Source organism: Spea bombifrons, chromosome 9 (assembly GCF_027358695.1).
Source record: "Spea bombifrons isolate aSpeBom1 chromosome 9, aSpeBom1.2.pri, whole genome shotgun sequence".
NCBI lineage: Eukaryota > Metazoa > Chordata > Amphibia > Anura > Pelobatidae > Spea > Spea bombifrons.
Window position 1 is genome coordinate 28,941,490 of NC_071095.1, and position 13,407 is coordinate 28,954,896.

The following is a 13,407-nucleotide window of genomic DNA, read 5'->3' on the forward strand; positions in this document are numbered from 1 at the left end:
TCGGTGTGGCAGAGCCTGTCCTAGTGTGTGTTTGTGTATGGGTGTTGGTGTGACAGAGCCTGTCCTGGTGTGTGTGTTTGGGTGTCGGTGCGACAGAGCCTGTCCTGGTGTGTGCGTCTGGGTGTCAGTGTGGCAAAGCCTGTCCTGATGTGTGTGTTCGGGTGTCAGTGTGGCAGAGCCTGTCCGTGTGTGTGTGTGTGTGTGTGTGTGTGTGTGTGTGTGTTTGGGTGTTGGTGTGGCAGAGCCTGTCCTGGTGTGTGTATGAACACAGAAAAGAACCCCAGCACTCCAATCAGCTTCCAATCCTTAGGTTACTTTATTCAAAGAAAGCAAAACAAAAAAGCAACGTTTCGGCCAAACAGGGCCTTTGTCAAGCTCAAAAGGCCCTGTTTGGCCGAAACGTTGCTATTTTTGTTATGCTTCCTGTTTTTGTTTTGCCCTTTTTCCTGCTAGCTCCCAGCTTCCTGGGAGTTGAGTGCTGAACCATTTCTTCTTTCTTTAACTGTCCTGGTGTGTGTTTGGATGTCGGTGTGGCAGAGCCTGTCTTGGTGTGTTTGGATGTCAGTGTGGCAGAGCCTGTCCTGGTGTGTGTTTGGGTGTCAGTGTGGCAGAGCCTGTCCTGGTGTGTGTCTTGGTGTCGGTGTGGAAAAGCCTGTCCTGGTGTGTGTGTTTGCTTATCTGTGTCCTTAATTTACAGTAGGAACTATTTCATTTTTACTTATCCAGAGATAAAACACCCTCCTGAATTTGAAGTGACTTCAGGGAACAAAACATTCAAGGCCCTGAAATCATTTAGTGGAAAAGATAAGGTATTGTGTTATTTACTCTATACTATTTATTTCAAGGATTAGTCGCACTAAATTGTGGCTTCAGGCTTCCCATGTTGAATGACCAAGTATTATGCATGTGTATGTACATATATGTTTTTTCATAAAAAATGGACTGCTCAGTCTGAAATGCCCGGGCCTATTTTTTGCCCCAGTCCGGGCCTGGATGATGCCATGTCCCGGCGCTCGGTATCAATTGCCGGCGCGTAGCGATGAGGGAGCAGTAAAGCAGAGGTCTGAAATAACAGACCTCGCGTTCCCACAACTGGATGGAAGAAAGAAGATGAGAAAGGTAAGAGATGGGGAGAAAGGGGTGTGAGTGCAGTGTATGTGTATATATGTTGGTGTGAGATGGTCAGTGTATGTGTATGGTCAGGTGTGTGTAAGAGCAGTGTAGGTATTTGTGGGTTTGTAAGCTGGTGTGTGTGTGTGTAAGGGCAGTGTATGTATGTATATGTCTGTATAACAACCACTTCGCTTGCCGTGATTGGCTGGTTGTTGTATACTGGGTAGAGGGGTAGTCTTATACGGCGAGTATAGCCCAAACTCTATATTTTAACTGGAAAAGTTGGGGGTCGTCTTATACGCTGGAATATACGGTATACATATATTTTTCTAAAGCGTTCTTGTTGTATATTAACATGTCTGCTTTGCCATTTTATTTTGGATTTACCTGTAACCAGGGGTGGTAAAGGGTCTTGTCCACGCTGTAACGTTTTCTCATTTTCACTTGCAGCAAGTTGTTGATAAGGTCGATTGCTAAAACCAAACAGGTAATTGAGGCCAGTTGTGAAAAACAATGCTAAGACCTGGTGGATTAATCGGTAACTACTCGAAGGCATAGAGTACACTCTGAACTCTAGTTCACAGGAGAACGTATCAGGCATATGCTGAGTTTACCTGTAATTTGTTGACTTGAATGCAATTACACTAACAGTATGCTCTTGAGATGCATAATCAGTGATATATTTAACTACAATGCTGTTCTTGCCCTGACCAAGGGCAATCCACATTCACATTGCAATGAAGTCTTTTCAATGATGACTGAGTGGAAACGTGTTCCATTTACTGCATAGATTGCGCCCTTGGGGCTTGTTGTATCTCTCCTTGCAGGGACTGTAGAAAAGTCAATTATACAAATCTCTGCTGGGATAAACTACTCTGCGTCCTGGTTAAAAAGCCAGAGTGCTTTCAGGTACTGTATATACACAAATGTGTACAGTAGTCACAACAAATAGAAATGTTGGCGAGTCCCGTCCTTACTCTGAATGTGAAGCCATTCCAAGTGTGCTCGCTTGGTGAGGTGGAAGAAAAAAGTGCGGAGCACATATTTTAGGTGGGAATGGCTGGGGCCATATTTTCAAGATTCCTTTAAGAACAGACATCTTAGGGATGTCTTATGTTGGATATGACTTTCTGGTTATGTAATTGAAGCTACCCTTTCAATCACCCACCCGCAGTATAAAGCTATTAAATACTTGCTGCCAAAGAAACTCTTTTGTACCTTAATTTATTCAGGGGCACTGAAGGGATAGCTTGGAAAAAACCCACTCACCGTCAGGAGAGGTCTCTCTCCAGGGGTTTGGTGGGTACATAAAAGCTGCATTCTGAATCTGGTCGTGGATATCCTCATCCTCGTTGAAGGGGAACGTTCCGCTGAGGCTCACATAGATTATTACCCCCACGGACCACATGTCCAGTGACCTGTTATAACCACGATTTCTTAGCACCTCTGGTGCCAGATAAGCGGGCGTCCCCACCACTGAACGACGGAACGACTTCTCTCCAATGATACGAGCAAAGCCGAAGTCACACAGCTTAACCTGAAATACACAAATACAATTTGCGGCCACTGTGTAATCCTTGTTCCTTGCTCAGGTCAAACTAGGGTTAAAATGAAATAAAAGGTGCTGGGTTCTTATTGTACTTTTATGATGTCATGTGACAAATCTCACCTGTGGGAAAGGATCAGAAGAAGCAAGGAGGACATTCTCTGGCTTCAGGTCACAATGGACGATGTTCTTGAAATGAAGATGACGAAGTGCAACCAAAATCTACAAGACAATAAGAAAAGATAGAAATCAGGAAATTGTGTTAAAAAAGGAGAGCAGATGATGTCAGTCACACGACTGACTCAATACAACTTCCGTCAGGGACTTTAGTATCCAAATTTCCAGTCTTTCCCATTTCACCGCTTACCTGCGTGACCAGAAATTTAGTAATGCGCTCAGGTAACCGTCCCTTCTCACTAGAAAGGATCATCTCAAGCATGTCTCCGTGCAACTTCTCCATCACCACAAAAACCCGCTCTGGTGTCTCAAACATACACTCTAGGTTCACCACCCCAGGGTGATGTAAATTCTGGAAAAAGTAACATACAAAAGAGATTGTCTAACATGGAATTACATAAACTATGCACACTATATTAACTCGAACACTCACGCTGGTCAACCTAATAAGGTATAGTTGTATAAAGTCTCTAAGCACCATAATCAGGATTATTTAGCATACTAAACCGCAAAGTAATTCAAATGACATTGAAAGACACAACAACAAAACTGTTGGTATGAGGAATACAAGTACAAAGCATCATAGGAAAGGCAGGCGACTCAAATATTCCAGAGAACACAATGGTTTCCTCTCCATGCGCTTAATTAAAAAGGGGAATAATGTTTTGCAAGCATTTTAGTCAGAGGGTGTAATTAAGATACCTGTAAAATGGCAACCTCGTTACGTAGCTGGCTTTCCTGCTTGGTCGGGAAACGCAACTTGTCGATAATCTTTATGGCCACGTCTCTTCCGGTCTTTCTGTGTTTCCCTGGAGGAACCAGAACACACATTAAGAAACATTGGCCAGATGAGCAGATAGACCGATACTGAGGAATATTGTTAACCAAAAAGGTGATACCTTGTATTTGGGTAAAAACCAAAGAGTGAAGCGACCTCTGATGTCTTAAAAACCTTCAGTGATTCTACATGTTATTCTATGTTCAGTTGATCTTTTCTTGGAGCAATACAGCTAGATCCATATTGCCCATTTTGACATTGATTGTGGTAGATTACTTGTTAAGCCTTCCAGCAGAAGTAGCAGAGGTTAATGGACTTTAAACATGGCCAGGATAAGCATATGTCTATCCTGAAACTAAGACAAGACCAAGACGGATTAAGGTTTGAGTCCATACACAGAAATTATGGACCGACTAGATGGGTCTGCATGGTCCCATGTTTCTATATTTGACAAGCCTTGCCTTTACCCAATCCACGTTCAATGTAAGATGCTGCTGCAGACTAAATCAAGCACTGCATACCATAAAATAATTGACAGACTGCTATAACAAGGTTCATCTATACCAACCATGAGACTTACCTCCATACACAATGCCAAACTGGCCAGACCCAAGCACCTCATCTGGAAATATTTGATAAACAGAGCTAATATCCTGTAGGGAAAATAAATGGAGTCTCAATTAACTAGATTATCTTGTAGGCGGTTGACATGGCATCTACTCAGTCTACTTCTAGAAGAGCAGTGCTATTGGAAAGACAGATTCTCACTCCAAACGATATTAAATGTGTGCCTTTCATGTAGAAATGAGCTGCGCTTTGTGTCATAACAAGTCCCATTTTGTGAATTCAGTATTCCAGTTATTTAATAGTAATCAGCCAGAACTTCTATATTATACAAGTAACTGACCCAGTGGCAGTTAACAGTGCACGCTGCCATGACATTTTCTTAGCTGCGTAGTGGAAAATCCCCAAACACTGCTGGTTACCCATAATATAAGTAATGGGAAATAACTAGATATTGCATGATATCCAAGGATAAATGCTGCAAAGTACCCCCACTCCATGGTTTGGACTTTAGTCAAAGTTAATACTTTTTATTGGGTCAACACAGAAAAAGTTCTGTAAGCTTTCAAGAACTCAGTGGGCCATCTGAAGAATATACCTCTGCAATTTTCCACCTTTTTCTATGTTGGACCAATGAAAGTTATCAACTGATCGTTATTATGCTTTGATATATAAAACCATAGAGATGCCCACACAAACCATGGAATCTATCACAGGCACTTGCATAATAATTGACCATTCTTACCACGTTCTCCTGCACCTGGCAGTTGGATACAGAAATGCTGATGGATACATCCCCTATAGAGAGAAGACAAGTAACAACATCAATCATATAAAAGCCATAGAGTGCAAACCGTTTTTGCCATTAGTGGCCTTAAACATTAAAGATACTGATGCAATAGAACTTATATGAAGGGCCATTAACTGGACACATGCCTTAAACCAAACATAACCAATGTACATCAGCAACATAAGCTGACCTTGTATAATGTTGATCATATAAGCCTAGATACAGGCTGTTGGGTTCCACGTTTAACTGTTTAGCCAAGCAAAAGGCGCACGTGACGTGCAGAAGCACTTGTGAGTAAAAGACTTTAGGATACCATTAATGAATGGCATTATGATCTCATTCCTAATAATGGCCAACACACAGGCACCTTTAATTCAATAGCACTAAAAACATGATAAAAATCTGAACGTACGGTGCTGGCTGCATCCTCCATTGGCTCCCTTTGGATTGACAGGCATCAAAGCGTGCTGAATCGCTATCTCCCACATTCGTGCCACCTCAAGCCCAGCTCCTGTAGTCTGAACCCCGTTTCCTTGTTCCGGGGCCATCTGCACAGGCAGGTTCTCCCCAACATAGTATACAATGTTGGCTGTGGTTATTTCAAAGCAGTGAGGGTTAGCACCAGGGGGTAGTAAGGACAGGTTACTGGCTGGCTCCAGGGATAATATTTCCGAAAGGGGGATTTCCTGTCAGATAGGGGGGAGGGAGAGCCCAGATGTGAGAACAGTGCAGACGAGGGACCAAGTCACATGTTTTAGTAGTGAAGGATCAATAACTTCTTCGTATGATCTGAAGGGCGATATATTAAGTCTCAGAAGACAATTATTTTTGCACACCTCTCTTAGTAGTGCAAAATTATAAAATGGATTTTAATAATTTGCATCTTCACAGATGGTGGCAAGAGATGTTTTTCTCATGTTAGACTGCTGTGACATTGTGCTTTGTTACACATTCTATGAAACAGAGATGCGCCCAGGAGTCCACCGGTCTCTGTCTCGTAAACATGCTCACACCGCCATTTAACAAAGATTCAAGTCTGTGGTGCTTTTATTACCTTATAGTATTTGCTTCCAGTATCGTTCTGAAACAGGGTTATACACTTGCTGTCCAATCTCCAATAATGTCTTTTTCTCTGTTGGTTAAAACAAATGTAGAGACTCAGACTATACATAAGGACTCTTGACAGCCAGGAGAACAAACTAGAATTGGAACATTTTCATAGCGGTAAAAACAAAACAAAAAATACAACACTTCTGTTTTAGCATTATTAAAATACTAAATTAACAAGGTTAGAAACACTCTCCAGCTAGTTGCTATACAGGATAAAAATATTTGGTATTACATTTTTTGTGTGGCCACTTGCCTAGTGACTGGCTTTGTCAGTAGAAGTCATTGTTATTTTTATTGCCCCAAATGGCATTTAAAAGCTATTTGTTTAAAGTGATGCACAGACATTTTTACCAAGATCACAACAAGGGATCTTAAATAAATCCCATCTATGCATTTGCGCGTGGAAGCAACTTATCCTTATTCATTTTCTTTTTCTAAGATGGTCAAACAAAAAGTATCAGCTTCAAGTAAGCACTCCATTTACTCTTGGGTTTATTCTGTTTTCAAAATGTAATTGGGGTTTTTATTTACCAATTCTGTGTGCCACCCTTCAAAAGATGATTCTTAACAGTTTAACTTACAGAAAAACAGTGTGGGTTAATGTTAGCATGTTAATAGATTAATGACAAGAATCACCGGTGACTCCAGAGGCTCAGGGCATACAATGTACAAAGCAGGAGTAGCCCTTCCTTCTTACCATGGTATCTTTGCTAGTGTAATGCACCATCCAGCCTTCTTTCATGACACTACTGCTTTTCCTTTTTGTGTGTTTGACAGATTGAACCACTCTCATCAAGGGAATGTTGTTACTAGCTGAAGGACTGAAAGGGAAAACATGATAATTAAGAGCAGCTTTTCCTTTTTAAATGCACTCCCTGAGTGACGGCTAACATGATCACACCTGATCATGCGGTCGGACGTGTCCTGATCCTGGTCAGCGTCTTGCATGTCCCCATTCTCCGCACGGCACCCGGTCAAGGAGTTCTCAGGGTCTGGGGTAAGAGACTCTTCCATGTCTTCCATTAACCTACTGCTCCGGTCGCTCTCATTGTCATCACTTCCTTCCTCCATCACCACATCAGACTCTGCTCCGGGACTCAATAAATCTGTTGAGGGAGTTAAAGATCAATTCGAAGAAAATAGATACATTTTACTCTACATTGTAGGTGAGCGGTACTTTTGGTTACATAAAATGTGTGTTATGTGGTGCTATTTTATTCTTATAGCAGATCATTCTAGACTTCTTAACCCTCAGTAACAAACTAGAATTACTCATACTCTGGGTAATTATAGGAATTGTGTATAGACAAACTGTCGTAAATTTAATTCATGACATGTACGTGCACTAAAGCTCCATATTGATCTAGCTACAGAAGCAAGATGATGGACCACGTTCATGGACATTCTCATACCTCCGTTGGCTGCAACCTCTCCCAGGCAGTTGTGAGGAACCTTGGGGGCACATCGCTTGTGGCAGTTGAATTTGCAGTCCTTGCACTGAAGGCCTTGTCGGAAGAGCCCTTTCAGCAGCTTCTTGCAGTACTGGCACATGGTCGGCCGGGTGTAGGAGTGGATGACAAACGTGTGAGGCACTTTCACTTTGGACATGAGGATCTTGTCCAGCTGTATGGGTCGGCCTGAGTATGAAGTGGTGCTGAATCTTTTCTCCCGTCCCACGCAGGCCTCTGATGGAGACTTTTGCTGTAAGTTTAATAAAGCACATTAAATCCCTTTAGTCACGTGAGGTTGGAGACATCTGGTTTCAAAGCATGGCACCCAGACCAATGGTACCCATTTTTGTAGATAATGGTTGTGGACATTGGCCACTCTTCATTCAATGACAACAGGTTACTCGTGGCAGGAGAGGGTTAATCTTCCAAAAGATTATCCAATGAAAGTGCACAGATTAAAGATTACCAAAAGGACTGATAAATGTATCAGAGGTTGTTTTTTTGACTTTTTACAGTTCTTCACATAGATGTGGCACTATATATAAATGTACTACAACAGAGAATAGATCTGATTAAAGTGCCACATGATCATCAAAAATAAGTAAAGATTAACGGGCTCTCTGGCTGTTCACGTATTTGCTTGTACCAGACAGCAAAATGCTTTTTTTTGTGCGAGTATTCTGCAGTTTAGATTATAAAGCCTATTTGAGTGATATTACATATTCTATTACAATAAGCTCTGTCTTTTTTTCCCCTGTGTGGAGCAGTGCATTCATCCAGCACAAAATATCTGTAACATCAGAAAGCTAACTTAACAAAAAAATCGCGTTGGATAAGCATTGGATAAAACCAATGCGCTGAGACAGACAGGACATCTTCCGTGTGGATCAGCCTGGTGGAAAGAGGACCAGAGTCTGTCCATCTCGCCGTAAAGGCTGGGCTGTGGGCTATTTCCAAAGGATTTCTGTTCCAGACGGAGCCCTGGTTGGAACCGCTCCAGGAAATGATTGCTAAAACCAGATTACATGATGGAAACCGCTGCTGATGGGGAGCTCAATGAGATGTCATAACCTCTTCACTGCCGATAGTTTATTATGAGCACTTATTAATGAGAAAGCGTACATACAGAGATAAATGAAGTTTACATGTAACTGAATTTAGAGAAAAAACCCAGAATGAGTTAAAGAACGTAACGTGATTTCACCTGTTTAAGGTCACATCTTTAGCTATGCTGTCACTCACCTGTTACCAACTGATGTCATGCAATGCTGCAGATAATGGGTTAAGAGAGATAATACAACACAGGATGGGTAGGGGGGGCAGCAATCTGTCTGGCAGCAAAGGATTAAAAGACTTTTGTGCATCCAGGAAACCCAGAAAGGATGCCGTGTTGCGATGCGCGAGGTGCAGCCTGGAGCTTAGCCAGCGAGAGGAACTAAACACGAGCCAAATCAAACAGCAATGTGTGCTGGAAAGAGCCTGACCTTCTCTTCTTTACACAGAGCCCCCTGGCACTAATCTCCGGGTTTCTGGACACACATTATCCTGCACTAATCTCTCCGAGTCTGCATACACGGGGAAAACCGAACGTGCGCAGATACATACAGAAGACAACAGCAGTACAGAACACACCAGCAGTGGAGCTGTGAAAAGCAAGCAAGCAAGACACAAAGTTAGCAGACTATGGACACACATCATGCAGTGAGCATGCGCCGACACGCAAAAGAGAATCGAAGGGTGCACACGTTATCGGGAATAACGGAGGCAGAAAATGCAGGCACTCTATGTAGGCACAGAATAGAGTGTGCAAGCGACATTAAGGTTAGCATGGGGTGAATAGAGCAGCAAAGACACTAAAGTTAGAACATTGATGGAGAAAGTGTCGATATACAGTTTAATATAGGACACAAATAAGTGTAAAGACACACTAACATTAACACACAATGAATGGAGTGTGCAAAGACACTAAAGTTTGTATGAATAGAATGTGCACAAGATGAATACGGTAAGCAGAGAAAGTTCACACAAGGTTAGCACCGGGTGAACAGAATGTAGAGAGTGAGGTTAGCACAGGACAGTATGGGAAGCAGAGAACGTGCAGGCACTGTAAGGTTAGCACAGGAAAGCAACATTATAGACACACAGTAAACTTAGCATAGGGTGCAAGACAGTGTGGAGCTACTCAAAGGTTAGCGCATGATTAAGGTTAGCACAAAGTGCATGGAGTGTGACGTGGCAATGAACACTGTCCGAAAGACACAATGACACAGGATACGAAGGAAAGCACACAATCTATGATGGATAATGTGGTGAGTGCAGATACAAGCAGATTATGAGAGCGAGCTGGCTTTGTGAAACTCATATTGGTGGAGCACGCCGAGCCTGTGTGAAGGTAATGACATTGATGGAGGATGCAAAGTGTTTCCAGAGATACATCAAATCCGTTGGCAATATAAAGGTCTCTGCAAACACGATGCATTTTCAACTAAGCCTTCTTCACATGATGCATCCCGATTCAGGTTCCAGACAAAAACTTACCTAGGGGCCTGTGCTGAAAGCTAATAGAAGCAATGATTAATTAAACTGATAGCCCGAGCCTGCCTTACTTTAAATCTGCCAGCCGAAAAAGGACCGCTTTCATTTTCCTCCAGCTAAGAGCACTAAAAGCTTTATTTAAATCACGCTGCAATACCGGGGCTTGGCTATTCATTACATAAAAATATTAAGAATATTGCAGCGACATGATCTTAGCTCTCCATGTGTGTTATAGTAACGCTAATCTAAAAATATTAGAATTTAATATTCTAGATTTGATTCACACAAATGGTACTAAAATGTCCTGTGTCCGCAGCACAAAAAAAAAAAAAACACAAACCGAGTATTTTACTCTTTATATTAAGCATTTTAAACAATAAACCCACTTTATAAATACTTCACTTTGTCCTTGTTGAACATAGTGAACTATTCAACGTCCATTCAATGTTCACCATGTGGCTAGACATGGTGTCTTTACACAGCCCATCCATGAATCCTTAAAAACACACACAACATAATTTGTAACCAGAAGCAAGCTTTGTTTCAGATGCCCGGGATTTCTAGGAAAACTCAGAAAAGCCGATGGCTCTTCTCTCACCACTGAAACTAAATTTGCCAGCATTAGAGACCCATTCGGCCCATCCAGTCGCCCACTGCTCGTGAAACGCAGACCTTAATCCTTACTACTCATTAGTCGTTTGTCTCGTCTTAGATTCAGGATAGCTGTATGCCTATCCCATGCAACGTTTCCCTATTACTAAAAATGTCAAAAAAATGGAGCGTGCCATGCGTGCCACATCATCTTCCCCCCTGGGGGACTCGATATCAAGAGATTTTGGAAGCATGGTTTTAGATAATGGAACAGTCCAGGGGTGGATCTTTTTAAACCAGTAAACATCTCTGGTAAGATGAGCAGCATGAATGAACTCATTGACCTCTATTTTAAACAGTGTGCTTTAGGGGAAGAATGAGACACTGCATATATTTTGTTAGAGGGGGGATTTCATACATATAATATGTATAAGCCACTGTAGCCATCTGGAGGCCCAAGGGACAGATGTGTGTTATTTTTAACCCGTCGAGTGCCGGGGACAGGAAACATTCCCCCCTCGAGAGGCTGGTCCTACGCTGTATTTTGCTCTAGTTGCATTTAGGTGACAGCCTTAGTAACAGCTGACACTTAAGATGGGGAAACCTATACATGTTTTAGGATAAGGTAACCTATTCATAGATGCCTAGATTAGGACAAGCAGTGTTATCACTTAATATATAGTGATAAACCTCCTAAAAACCTTTAACATATTTTCCCATAATTTCCCTAATTCAAACCAAACCGTGCAATTGATGCAAAAGTCTACAGACTACAGCACTCAATGCTTTATAAAATCTACAATGACAACATTATGTCAACTGCAGCTAACCAGGGCTAACACTGCAGCCTGCACAGACAGAAGGAATTAATACAAACCTCTGAAGGATCTTTTTATTATTATGATTTGGAGAATGTACCAACTTGTACATGGCCTTAAGCGTAGCTCATGCAGCCGTTTACTATTCTCTAAGAACATTAACTAGCTATAGGTTTAAACCCCGGCAGAGGCACCAGTAAAGAAGCATGTAAGGAAGATTAGCAGGGACTGGAAAACCACATGCATGCACATCACATACCTCGTAGCTGGGACTGAGAGGAGACTGAGAACAATGCAGCGTGAGGGGAGAGAAAAAAGTTTAGTGTTTTGAAAACAAAAGTAAAGAAACCGAGCCTACTGTAAAGTCAGGATTGAGAAAAGACAATGTAGCTAAAGGTCATATACATAGTTACGAAGGTACCAGCTCATCTGACGCTTTCCTAAGCTCTAATGACCTTCTGCATCTAAAAAAAAGTGTTTTTGCCATTTGAGAGTCACTGTGACATTTTGACTTAATTTAGGTCCTCAGTCTGCTCCAAAGTCACTGCTACACTCAGATTGTTGAACTACAGGACAGGAATGGTATGAGCCATAGTTTTTGGTGCATATGGGCAAAGTACCACCAAAACATTTCATGTATCCCACCATCGCCATACCAGTAATGGCTCCTCAGAGTATGATGAGAAGGTCTCCGATGACACCGTGCGGATGCTTGATAGGCCTGGGAGTGAGACGTTGGACAGCCTTCGCTTACGGACGCCACTGCAATTGTTCGGTATTTTGAAGGCGCATCTCTTGTGGTAGTTGAGACCACAGCCTTAAGAGAAAGAACGTGCACATGTACTCAACATTTGTTAAAATTAGTAACAATATCCTGAAAAATTATTCTGACAAATAAGTGGTTGATGGTACATTCATGTTCGTTGGGTTAAATCTGAATAAGGTTGAGTTGACACTCACCCTCACACTTAAGCCCTTGCCTCACAAGTCCCCACAGCATCTCTCCACAATGGTCACAGAACGCCGGCGCCCGGTACGAATGAACGTACAGAGAGTGCGGGCGGATCTGGAAATCTTCAAAAGTGGCTGAAGCTGAAATTAAAGCAAGAAAAAGAAATGACGTTTAGACCCCATATTACATCCTAACTGACTTTCTACCCACTAGACGAGGTTGGAATGACTGTCTATGTAGTATTTTGTTTACATGCCATACGTGATTTACAGTCAGATATTATAACACAGGGATGATCCAATCCAATGACAGATAACTAGGGATATTAAAGCACCAGGGAAATAAGTGGCAGTAATAGCTTTCAGGCCATTAGGTTCCAAAAAACTTACACAATGATTATTGCTGCAATGTCATTAGGTTTATAAGCCTGTTGAAAGATTCCCTTTGCAGTAATCCCCGTTAAGGTTCTACCCCAGTCCTGTTTTCTCATACACATATGTTCATTTTGCATGGACTTTAATGCATTTCACTGCATGCAAATTGGCACAGGCACTCCACAGTTACTGGGGTTAGAAAATAGGACTATTGTTTCATTGAACTCCCAGTTGACTCTACGGTCTCAGTACGCTTCTTGTAGACGCAGTAGAAGGCCTATTCTAGTCAATCGCTTGCATACTATGTGAACACTAATGTGGGCGTATGTGCAATTCAACAACTTCAACGGGAGTGCTACGCAATACGAAAAAGATTAAAGACATTTATATTTCCTGGTTTCAGAAGAAAAAGCCCGAGAAGGAGAACCGTGAGAGAGAACCACCACTTCCTACCTCTAATAACTAAAGAATGCATGCCAGTCTGTAAAAGGTGAATTCTTTTACATCACTGAAGGGCATCACAGCTGTGCCACGTTGAAATGTAGCCCCTAGGCACTGTGCTAGTCAATGGCCAACCTGGACGCCCATGATGGTCTTCACTGGGAGTC

At 42.1% G+C, this 13,407-nt stretch overlaps 1 protein-coding gene across 2 annotated transcripts in view; it reads right to left on the minus strand.

The window, feature by feature from the left end:
- Positions 1-13,407, minus strand: part of PRKD1 (protein kinase D1) — an 86,399-nt gene that overhangs the window by 38,172 nt on the left and 34,820 nt on the right. For both annotated transcript variants that reach the window (XR_008355478.1, XM_053474845.1), the window contains exons 3-16: positions 12,434-12,565; positions 12,130-12,290; positions 7,491-7,779; positions 6,980-7,184; positions 6,776-6,899; positions 6,023-6,100; positions 5,381-5,654; positions 4,924-4,976; positions 4,195-4,267; positions 3,539-3,645; positions 3,027-3,188; positions 2,783-2,881; positions 2,383-2,650; positions 1,501-1,586 (exon numbers count right to left, since the gene is read on the minus strand). Coding sequence is in view for 1 of the 2 variants with exons in the window: in XM_053474845.1 (XP_053330820.1) it covers positions 1,501-1,586; positions 2,383-2,650; positions 2,783-2,881; positions 3,027-3,188; positions 3,539-3,645; positions 4,195-4,267; positions 4,924-4,976; positions 5,381-5,654; positions 6,023-6,100; positions 6,776-6,899; positions 6,980-7,184; positions 7,491-7,779; positions 12,130-12,290; positions 12,434-12,565 (2,111 nt within the window). In the remaining variant the exon portion in view is untranslated. The remainder of the gene's footprint in view (positions 1-1,500; positions 1,587-2,382; positions 2,651-2,782; positions 2,882-3,026; positions 3,189-3,538; positions 3,646-4,194; positions 4,268-4,923; positions 4,977-5,380; positions 5,655-6,022; positions 6,101-6,775; positions 6,900-6,979; positions 7,185-7,490; positions 7,780-12,129; positions 12,291-12,433; positions 12,566-13,407) is intronic.